At 21.2% G+C, this 12,024-nt stretch overlaps 2 protein-coding genes across 2 annotated transcripts, besides 14 other annotated features; both read left to right on the top strand. All coding sequences in view use genetic code 6, as the record gives it.

Annotated features, from left to right (window-relative positions):
- Positions 1–314: 314 nt before the first annotated feature.
- Positions 315–364: a microsatellite.
- Positions 317–378: a microsatellite.
- A 342-nt stretch (positions 379–720) lies between these two features.
- Positions 721–745: a microsatellite.
- A 51-nt stretch (positions 746–796) lies between these two features.
- Positions 797–963: a microsatellite.
- Positions 919–1,001: a microsatellite.
- Positions 944–1,009: a microsatellite.
- Positions 1,008–1,045: a microsatellite.
- A 1,286-nt stretch (positions 1,046–2,331) lies between these two features.
- Positions 2,332–2,366: a microsatellite.
- IMG5_116840 (leukotriene a4 hydrolase, putative) lies at positions 2,365–4,883 on the top strand (the record flags this gene model as incomplete). Its single annotated transcript, XM_004034592.1, has 7 exons — positions 2,365–2,893; positions 3,040–3,224; positions 3,388–3,594; positions 3,695–3,940; positions 3,990–4,213; positions 4,298–4,538; positions 4,644–4,883. The coding sequence occupies 7 exons, from the start codon at positions 2,365–2,367 to the stop codon at positions 4,881–4,883; spliced, it is 1,872 nt and encodes a 623-aa protein (XP_004034640.1).
- Positions 2,897–3,038: a microsatellite.
- Positions 2,975–3,030: a microsatellite.
- Positions 3,604–3,689: a microsatellite.
- Positions 3,607–3,685: a microsatellite.
- Positions 4,241–4,288: a microsatellite.
- A 217-nt stretch (positions 4,884–5,100) lies between the features above and the next one.
- Positions 5,101–11,954, top strand: IMG5_116830 (hypothetical protein; the record flags this gene model as incomplete). The annotated part of the gene is made up of 5 exons (XM_004034591.1): positions 5,101–6,632; positions 6,695–7,675; positions 7,754–8,459; positions 8,981–9,191; positions 9,250–11,954. The coding sequence occupies 5 exons, from the start codon at positions 5,101–5,103 to the stop codon at positions 11,952–11,954; spliced, it is 6,135 nt and encodes a 2,044-aa protein (XP_004034639.1).
- Positions 10,263–10,306: a microsatellite.
- Positions 11,955–12,024: the final 70 nt, after the last annotated feature.

Here is a 12,024-nt window from a genome sequence, read left to right as displayed (position 1 = left end):
TATAATTTTTAAAATAATATATATTTTATATTATATATATTTTTTCTTTTTTTTTAATAATCAGTATATATTTTTTATATAATATAAATAAAAAATTTAATCGAATATAATATTTCTTTGATTAAAAATTATAATTAATATCTTAAAGAGTATTTTTTATCTTTATTTTTATATATATTGATGAATATAATATTATATTTTTATTTACTATAGTTATCCAGCATTATTATTAAAAATTTGATTATCAATTTAAACTTGAGTATAATATTTAATTTAAAAAATTAAAATAATATAATAAAAGTCTAATTTTTAATAAATTTATAAAAAAAAAAAATATAAATAAAAATATTTATAAAATAAAAAAGATTATGAATAAAAGTAAAAAATTTTAATTATTTCTTTATCCTCAATTGTAGCTTATTTATATTACAGAAAATAAAATAAAAAACCATAGTAGAAAATAAATTAATATTTTGAATAAGTATAAGATAATTTAGAAAACTTAGGAGAAGGAGCGTTTTAATATTTGACAGGATAAGATGCTGGATATGAAGGAAAAATAAAAAGGTTTTTTAGAAAAATAAAAAGAGCAATATTATGATAGTATTTTATAATCAAACTAATATAATAAATAAAATAAATAATGCTATTTTATTTTTATGTTAAAATATCATAATATTTTTATTAAATAAATATAAAATATGTTAAATATAAAATAATATGTATATAAAAAATGTATATAAAATTTAAATAAAAAATAATAAATTTATAAAAAAATGCAATAATATAAATATAAATAAATATAAAAACAATTAATTATATTAAATTTAAAAAATTTTAAGAAAAATATAAAATATATATATATATAAATATTATTGTTTGCATATAAATAAAAAAAAAATTAAAATATATAAGAATTATAAATAATAAAAAAAAATATTAAATATGTATATATATATATATATATATATATATATATATATAATATAAATATAAATATATATTATATTTATTCAAATTAAAAAATTTATTAAAATTAAAAAATCTTTTTTTATAAATAAAAAATATATATACATATATATATTTAATTATATACTGCAATATGAATCAAGAAATTTTTTAAGAATTATTACCAAAAGAATATCTTGCAAGATTTTCTTAATAAAATATTAGAGAAGATGGTAGATAATTTGATGAAATAAGATAAATATCTGTATTAAGATGTAATTCTTAAAAAATAAACTATTAATTTTTTTATAATATAAAAAGAAAATAATATTACATTACTAAGTCTAGGAAAAACATTAATTGCTGCAAGTTCTAATATTTAAATATATGAAGATAAATAAGTTATTAATTTTGATTATATTTAAAATTAATTAATATGTAATAAAAAAATATATAATCATTTAAATTATAAAATATAATTTTATTTATAGAAATTGAAGTAAAATATAATAATTAAGAAGGTTAATATAATTATATGGATATTTTAAAATCAGAAAGTTATTATTCAATATTATTAACAAATTTAATAAAGTAAAAAATATTAAAAAATATTATTAAATTTAACTAAAAAATATATATTTAGCTAAAATTATCAAAACATATATCAAAAATGTATAGTTACATCAGAATTACCTAATTTTTATTGGAAAATATAAATTAATTTGAGAGTCGTAAATGATTCTGGAAATGTAAATGATGCCCTTTTATTAGCTTCTTAGTTTGAATTATTTAATTCTTAAGTAAATGAAGTTTATTTAAATAAAATAGATGGCGAATTCAAAATCGAATAAAATACAAACAATAAGAAATATCTTAATTTTGAAATTAGTGATTTTATTTATCCTATATAAGTAAGTATTTTAGATGGGTCTATTATTATTGTCGATCCTTCATATATAGAAGAAATTAATTCATATTCTAATATATATTTTGGAATTTAATTAAATGAGAGAAGTTTATAATTTTTAAAATTATCTATTTTTTTTAATTTTATTTTTTAATTATTTATAGGGATTTTAGCTAATAAGATAGCAGGTAAAAGTGTTCCTTTTGAATAATTAAATATTATTTAAAATAAAGTAAAAGTAATTTTGAAATAAAAAATTGAATAATTATATGATATATTAACATAACATAAATCCTAATTTTAAATTTGATTTATATAAAGAATTTGCAATAAAATAACGAATAAATATATAAGTATATATATATGTAATACATATTTTATAAAAATATAAAAATCTAAAAATATTATTAATTTTTTATTTTTATTTATTATTAATATTAATAATTTTTTCATTAATTAAGATATTTTTGAAATATAAAAATAATATCTAAAAAATAATATCTTAAAAAATGTTAAAATATATTAATAAAAGAAGATTCTTTTCCTTAACATCCTTAGCATTATTATCATTAGCCTCTTTATACATATTAAGAAGAAGCTAAAAAAAAAAAAAAAAGTTAGATAACTAAGACATCGAAAAATTAACAAAAAAAAGATATAAAGGTTGGTACAATACAATAGATTCATCCTCAGTATCAAATTTAGACGAAGTATATTGTGACCATTATGATCATATTATATATATAGATTTTAATAATAAAGTATTAAATGGGAGCACTAATTATCAATTTAGTGCTTTAAAAAATACTTTAGTAGTACAATTGGATATAAGAAATATAGAAGTAAAATAATGCTTTATGAATAATTAAAAATTAATATTTAATATTTAAAAAGTAAGTGAATAATTAGGTGATTAATTAAATATATTTTTATGTGAAGATATTGAAAAAGGAAATATATTTCATATTTAAATCAATTATACAACAATAAATTCATAAAATTCAGCATTAAATTGGTTAAATCCATAATAAACTAAAGGTAATAAATATATTATTATATACTAAAAATGAATAAATAAAGATAAGATATTATGAAATATATATAAATATAAAAAAAATGTATATATAAATAAATATATATATATATATATATATATATATTTATATATATATATAAATTTATAGGTAAATTACATCCTTATTTATTTACTTAATGTGAACCTATTTATGCTAGAAGCATTTTTCCATGTATGGATTCTCCTAGTGTAAAATCTACTTTTTAAACTTAAATTCATGTTAATAATCCACTTAAAGCTTATGTTTCAGGTGTTCTCATTCATTCACAATAATAAAATTCTAATATATAAAATGTATAAATAATATTTTAAAATATATTTAATTTATTTTTTTATTTTTAATCATTCTTTTTATCATTTCATATTAAATTTGCTTTCAAACAAATTTCAAAAAAAAAATTTTCAAACAATTTATTAAAAAATATTCTTGTAATATATTAAAATTTAATATAAATAGTTTAGCTTTTAATAAAATATTCCTATACCAAGTTATTTATTTGCTATTGTTGCAGGAAATTTAGAAGAGAAAAAAGTATCTGAAAGAACAAGTGTAATTGCAGAACCGGAGGTAGTTGAAGAATATTCTAAAGAATTAGAAGACATGGAATTTTAATTACAAACTTTAGAAAATTTAATCACAAAATATGTTTGGGAGTAATATAAGGTTTGTTTTTATTATATATATATAAATATATAAATATATATATATATTTATATATATTTATATATATTTTTATATATTTTTATATATATATTTATTTAAGGTTGTTGTACTTCCACCTAGTTTTCCATATGGAGGTATGGAAAATCCTTTATTAACATTTGCTAGTCCATCTATTATTGCAGGAGATAAATCAGGAATTGATGTTATTATCCATGAAATGGCTCATTCATGGAGCGGAAATTTAGTTTCTTGTAAAAATTGGGACTCTTTTTGGCTTAATGAAGGCTGGACAGTATTTTTTGAATTAGAAACTTTAAAATAATTAAAAGGAATAAATGATTATAAAGTAAAATTTTTTTATTTAAACTTAAATTTAGTATAAATATTAAATAAAGTTAAGATGTGCTATTTTAGATTAAGAATTGAAAAACTAAATATCTTATATTGGAGTTAGTCATAGTTATACGAGTTTAAATCCTTAAGTAAAACATGAAAATCCTGATGATGCTTTCAGTTCTGTACCATATTATAAAGGATTTTAATTTTTAAAATTCTTACAAGAATTAGTCGGAGAAGATAAATTTATGAAATTCTATAAAAGTTACATTAATAAATTTTAGTAAAAGAATTACAAAAAAAAAAAAAAATATATATATATATATATATATATATATATATATATATATATATATATTTATTTTAGATTTTAGTCTATTACTACTGAAGATTTTAAAAATTTTTTCAAAAGTTTTTTTGGATATTTAATTTATAAATAAATAAACTGGGAAGAATGGTTAAATAAAGCTGGTTATCCTCCAAAAACATATGACTATTCAGATGAAGAAGTTGTTAAATTACCTATTCAATTGGCTACAAAGTTCTTACATAACGATTTAGATAATTAAACTTTGGAAGATTTGTCAAAATAATGGAATTAATTTAATGTTAATTAAAAGATTTTATTTTTTTAAAATATTATTAATAAAAATAATTTTAATGCCTAAAAAGCAGAATTATTAGACAAAACTTTACATTTATAATTACTTTAGAACCCAGAAATTTACATAAAATGGATTTTAGCTGCTTTATGTGCTAAATATGATACAATTTTACCTTTTGTTGAAACCCATTTAAAAGAACATGGAAGAATGAAGTTTGTAAAATGTGTTTATTAATCTTTAATTACTAATTATGGAGCTGATTATGCTAAGAAAGTGTTTGATTAAAATCAAAGTTTGTATTATGGATTAACCCTTACTTCAACATAAAGTTTGTTTGATTAAAAATGATAGAATTTTAGTTTCTTATATATTTTAAAAAAATAAAAATGAAAATATTTATTAATATTATATCTGTTTTTTAAGAACAAAAATATTTTTATAATTTAATTAAAATAAATATTTTTTTAATTTAAAATGAAAAATAATAAAAGATTTATAAAAAAGAGGTATTTTTTTATTTTTTTTTTTTAAAAAAATATAAAATTATTATTATAATAAAAAAAAAATGGGAAATTTTATAACACAATTAGAACAATAAGAATGTTAACCACTACCAAATCCCCTTTTAAACTCCTCTTTATCAAAGCTTCGGGAATATCATGGTTCATTTAAAAGCGTATGTGATACATTTTCAATAGACTTGACTGAATACGAACAAATATTCGGCTCTAATGAAACTTCATTTAAAATATGGGATACAGATAAAAATGGTTTAATTGATGCTTTGGAATTATTTTCCGGTTTAATATTATTTTCAGATGCTTCTTTTAATGAAAAAGTCCGTTTTTTATTTGATATTTTTGATTTTAATGAAATGAATATATTAACAATTGTAGATTTAGAATTTATGTTAATTTCATGTGCAAATGCCACATTTAAAGTATATATATTTTTTTTACATAAAGTAAATTATAATATAAATATAATTTAGATTTTCGGATAATAAATAGACATGAAAGAAGATGAAATATCTTAGTTTTTAAATAATTATTTCAGTGATGAATCCAAAATAGGTATTTAATAAATGCTAAAATGGTGCAGTAAAGTAAATGAAATCGTTAAATTCATCACTATAATTGAAAAGAAACCTCCTGATGTAAAATAATAATTAGAAAGTAATATAATAACCCTCGAATAATTAAAATATCCAAATAAAATACAATGCGAGGCTCAATTTAAATCATAAACCCTCGGAGAAATCTTAAACTCATTAAAATATTAACAAAAAATCGACCTAATATCCATGCTTTCGAAAAAAATATTTCATATGAACCCTTCAGAAAATCCCCAATAATAAGACCAATACACCAAAGACGTAAATACACATATAAACTGGGTCTTCGGAATCCGCAGTGAAGGTGTAAAACGTGCTTTGGAATTCATAAAAAGTCAAGGAGAAAAAGCCGCTTCGGAAAAAATATTATATTTTACAGCTTGTATTGTAGTTATTTTCTATCCGAAATTATTCGAATAAAAACATTATTTGGAACACGATAATGAGGTTTTGAGCATGTGCGTCTCTAAAAATAGCTCTCTAGTCGCCAGTGGGGAAATCGCTTAGAATAATCCAGCAATTCATTTATGGGATTCGAATACTTTATAGAATTTGGGAGTTATTAAAGGGATTCATTAGAAAGGAATTCATCTTTTGTAATTTTTTAAAGGAGATGAGTATTTAGCTAGTTGTGGAATAAGGACAAATTCGCCAATTCTTATTTATAATGTGAAAGATTTTACATTAGTATTATCGACTCTTATTAATGAGTTTGCATTTGAACTTATTGGAATAGATAATTATAGTTAAGAATATGTAATTAAGAAATAAAATAGTAATTAGTAAGATAATAATGATTTTTTTAATTATGATAATTCATTCATTGTTTGCTCGGGATAATAGATTGTTCTATTTCATTATTTTGATGGAAATTTTATTACACATGATATTAAATTGGAAGATTTTTATATTTTTGAAGAATTAAATTGTGCTACCTGTGTGAGAATTCCGGCTTCTTCAAAAATATCTTATTAAGGAACTACGTATTATTTAATTTTATATATAAATATATGTTTATTTTGATAAACAATGTTATTTTTTAAAGAGAAAATCTTATAATTATAGTTAGTGGACATAAAAATGGATTAGTATGTATTTGGTAAAATTTCGATCATGAGAAAAACATATAATTATAAGATCATGATATAGTAAGTATAGTAAATTTTGATTATGGAATTCTTATAGGGACAATAAATTCTTAAATATATTTATGGAATATTTCAATGGAAATGTAATTACATTAAATTAATTTTGAATAAAGTTAACTTCCTCTATAATTGATATCATATGAAATAGTATAGATAAAAAGTTATAAAAGGAAGTCATTTATTGTAACTAGGGAAGGAGATGTAGTTCAGGTAGATTTTTTGTAAGAAAATGAAGGTTAGATTAAAATCCAAATGAATCGAATTAATTATATTTCCAGAATAAGAGGAAATCTAAATGATATATGTATCCTTTAAAAACCTGAAAGTGATGAAAAAATACTCTATGTGGCCGGAAACGAACGAATAGTATATTCTTTTTCCTTAGAATCTCATGAAATAATGGACATGTGGTCCTATCCTTACTAAATAAGTACCATAGATTGCATAAACAGCGAAAAACACGGAAATATTTTTGCCATAGGATTCGAAGAAGGGCAAGTATGTATTCGCTATTAGTAAAAATAAATAGAAGAAATATGGATTAAACCGCAAAAAAATCAAAGACAAAGAGAAAAAGTAAGAATAAATGATGTAAAATTTTCTTCAGATGGAAATTATCTAGTTGTAGGCGGTCAAGATTCTTATATATATATACTTTCATTCAGTAATTCTTAAAACGGGACTTTTTTATAATAAGAAGTTAAAGAAGATCTCAAATTGGAAAATGAAGAAGCTGTTTCTATTGAATTTGTGGATGATAATAAAAGCTTTTTAATTTGTTCTAATTAAAGGAAATAATATAAAGTAGATCTCTCAGATCCTAAAATTAAAACTTTCTAAGAAAATGAGTAAATTAATTGCACTATATGGAATATAAGGTATATATATAAAATTTAATAAATTGTTTAAATATTTTAATATATATATAAAACCTTAAAAAAAATATATTTATATAGATATTAAAACATTGATGTAGAAAATATTGAAGAATAATTAATATTACCACTAATAATAGGTGGCGATATTAAAATATTCCTAGCAGGAGGAGAAACTGGTTATATATATTTTTGGAAAGACAAAAAATAAATAGAGTAAAATTGCGGAGGATACTTAAGAGGACATTCTTCCGCAATTTCAAGGCTAGGAATGTGTAAAACTTAGGACAGTTTCTTTTCTCTAGGAAGTACAGATAATACGGTAATTGAATGGAAAATCGAATTTAATTAAGAATATGAACAATAAAAGTAATTAAATATAAACCTATAAAATGAAAAAACTCAAAAAGTTACACTTTTTGACACAAATCTTTCCAAAATAACCGGAATCCTGGAAGAGAGTTTAATTCGAGAGTTAGTCTATTCATTACATGACCAAAAGTTAGTTTTTCACGAAAATATATTAGATTCCTTCTTATTATTTAAGGGCGTAAATTAAAAAATCATCAACACATTATATCAAATATTAATTCCATAATATGAAACGATGACCTCTTTAATGAAAAGAGCGCCTCCTATAAGTATTTAATTAGACTATATTTACGGATTTCAAGCCTACGATAGACGCCGTTCTTTATATTATACTCACATATACTATATTGACTAACCTTAAGACAAAAAAAGAAAGGTAAACACAAAAAAGGATCCTCTACAACCTAATAATAAGGTAAATAAAAAATCGAATAGACTAATAAATCGATTCTCATTCCTGTTCAATATTAAAAAGAAATGCTTTTTGCAAAAAGACAGCTTCTTCCTTATGATGAAGTGCATGAAAATTGTCAAAGATATTTTGTTTATTATACTAGTAGAATCGCTGTAGTATATAATCCTCTCACAAATAAATAAAAATTTTACGAAGGACATAAAAATAAAATCACTTGTATAACTATTCATCCTTTAAAATTCTTTGTTGCCACAGGAGAAAATTCACATAATCCCAAAATTCATATTTGGAATGTGTTTAATCCTGAACCTTTCAAAATTCTAAAAACACACCATAAAAGTGGAATTATTCACCTTGCTTTTTCCAGAGATAGAGATTCATCTTTACTTATTTCGGTTGGGGTAGATGTGCATTTTTCAATTTAAATTATTAATTGGAAAACTGAAGAAATCATAGCCTTTAGAAATACGGGATTTTTATAAATTTTTGATGTTGCCTTTAATCCTTATAATAAATATTAGTTTGCTAGTTGCGGATTTAAGAATATTACACTTTGGGAAATGTAAGGTAGAAATTTAATGAGGAAATAAGTTGTTAGTGCATGTGAAGAAGTATATAATTAATAATGCTGTATTACTTGTATTGGTTATATTAGTTATAGTTTAGGTGATTAAATTGAATCAGATATTATTGCGGGTAATAATAATGGAGATTTAATATTAGTTGCATGTGGTAAAATTAAATATATAATATGTACATTTAATTTTTTATTTTAAAATAAATAAAAAAGGCAAATATATAATAGCTAAAGAAAAAGCTCATCTAAAAATGATAAATTGTTTAAAAATAACTGAATTATTTTAAGATAAAGTATTAATAATAACCTCAGGTGAAGATGAATTTGTAAAAATCTGGGATACGAAATTTAATATGATAAACGAAATAAACATAAGAAAAACAGGTTTATTTAGCGATGTCCCTTTTTCCCGAAATCTATCGGCGTAAAGTTTAGATTTGTTTTCATGTAAATATCCTAAAAAATCTGAAAATGAGAACTCTTTGGGTGATTCCGATAATGACACAGTGTATCCTATACTCCTATTAGGGACTAGAAATGGCGATATATTTGAAGCGTCATTTACTTTAGAATATTAAGGTTCTAAAAAACAAACAGATTAGAAATAAAATTATTAAGAAATGTCAAGTTCAAGTTAGGCCAGTTCTAATTCATCAAATGAAGAAGAAGACACTAATAAAATAATTTCTTAAAAAAAAGGGGAAAACTATGGACAAACGGAAAATTTTAGGTTCAACTATGATATTTATTTACGATTTCATTCTTCTCAGAAATTTTCTTTAAAACAATCTAATAAAAAAATATCTATTTCTATTCATCCTTCAGAAAAACTAATGCTTTCAGTAGGAGAAGACTAATAATTATCAATGTTTGATTGCGAAAATAATTTACTTATATATTAGCAATATCTGGATTAAGGAACTCCTTCTGTTGTCAAATTTTCTCCAGATGGAGAATATATAATAATAGGATTTACAAATGGAATTATAATAATATTTTCTATATAAATACTTTAAAACAAATTTTCCAAAAATGATAAAAGAGCAATCCCAATAATAGAATAAATGTAAATAATTAATGATAAATAAAATAAAGCGATTGTTTTAAATATTGAATTTGATCTTTCTGATATGGATACTTTCGCAGTTTCTTTCGAAGCTTCTACAAAAAACATAATTGATATAAATGGAGAAAGAGATCTTAGTTTTATTGGAATTTATAGATGTTAATAAACAAACATAAGAAATAAAAAACATAGTATAATAAACAATAATAATTATAATAATAATTAATAAATAAAATCTACAAAAGATAAATAATTCAAATTAAAAGATATTCTTAAATGTGATTTTAATTCTATAAATTCATCTTAATTAGTCTATTTTATGACTTTTTCATAAGACTCTTAATATCTTCTAGCTTATTATTAAGATATTGATAATTTTCAAATCCGCTAAAATAACGATACTAATGGCTAATACATAGTCTGGGACATCGATCGTAAAGAAATTATAAAAAACTTTGACTTACTAAAAAATACTTAATGGTAATCTTGTATTTTTGCAAATTCTTTAAATTCTTAATATATTTAATATCAATCTATACTCTAATAGTAAGAAGAATAAAGAAAAGAACACCACATAAGCACCCAATAACCCCTTATGAGTATTATGAATTAAATAAAAAATTCTTTAATACTTGGAAGTTAGAAAGGTGATATTCATTTCGTAAAATAAAACTGTCTTTAGCAATTTTCTAAAGAGATTTACGAAAACAATCAAAAAGATAACTAAGTACTAGCAAAAAGTTATTCTGGACACATTTCATACATTAACCAACTCGAATATTAAAATAATAATTTATTTTCTACAGGCATAAAAGACGAATGTATTATGAAATGGAAAATTACTCAAGAAAATCCTTTTTGGGACTTCGATAATTTAAACTACGATTTTTTCGATGAATAAGAAGCTGCAATTTCTCCTGAATAAAAAATCCTTTCAGAAATTCTACCTAAGGAATAATTCGAATCTCTACTAAAAAATGTACTTCCTTTAAGAAACTAAATCGCAGATGCCATCACTAATATTGATAAAGAACATAACACATCCCCTTGTCTATAACTAATCAATATAATAGGCCGAAAAGCTCATAATAGACACTAAAACTTGTTCTATGATTTTGATGAGAGATTTATCTATATAGCAGGGAGTAATTTAATAATACATACAATTTCGGAACAATAAGAAGAAAAAGAAGAAGAAGACCAAGAAGAAGAAAAAACGCAAAAATAAGACATCTCTCATTAACTAGAAGAAAAAGACTAAATTAAAAATAAATCACTTAACTCATCTAACGTTTCCGATTCTCACGAAATATAAATAGTATAGGAATTTATAAAATTAGATAAATCCTTTAAATCGATAGACCCTGAAATTTCGTGTTTTGTTCTTTCTAGGGATAAAAAGCTTCTATGTGCAGGTACAATATAAACAAATGCCTAGATTATTATATGGGACATATGTTCTCAAACATGTTTAAAGTAAATGCATTTGACAAATTCGAGTTATATTTTGCACATAAAGTTCGCTTATGACAACAGACATATTATATGTATTGCGATTACAAATGAATGTACATTGATTATATATTTGATAGATACTTAAGACGTGAAAATTTTGGGTTGTGCAAATATGCCGTATTCCATTCCTTTCAAAATTAAAGACGTTTAATTTTTCCCAAATTGTATTTATAAATTTATAACTTGTGGAATATAACATTTGGTTGTTTGGAGTTTAAAAGGCGGAGTTTTATCTTATGCAAGTCTAGAAATAGAAAACCCGAGTGATATAATTGAGTTTAATGATGAGAATAATAAAAAAGATGATCTTAATAATAATATTATGTATAAAATATGAAAAAGGTTTAATATGAAAACGATGAATCAGATGATGATTAGAATAAAAAACCTCTAAAAGTAACTTTCTT

Source organism: Ichthyophthirius multifiliis (assembly GCF_000220395.1).
Source record: "Ichthyophthirius multifiliis unplaced genomic scaffold scaff_1120509250947, whole genome shotgun sequence".
In the NCBI taxonomy this organism is placed as follows: domain Eukaryota; phylum Ciliophora; class Oligohymenophorea; order Hymenostomatida; genus Ichthyophthirius; species Ichthyophthirius multifiliis.
Note: the sequence above shows the minus strand (reverse complement) of the source record. Positions and strands in the feature narration are given on the sequence as shown.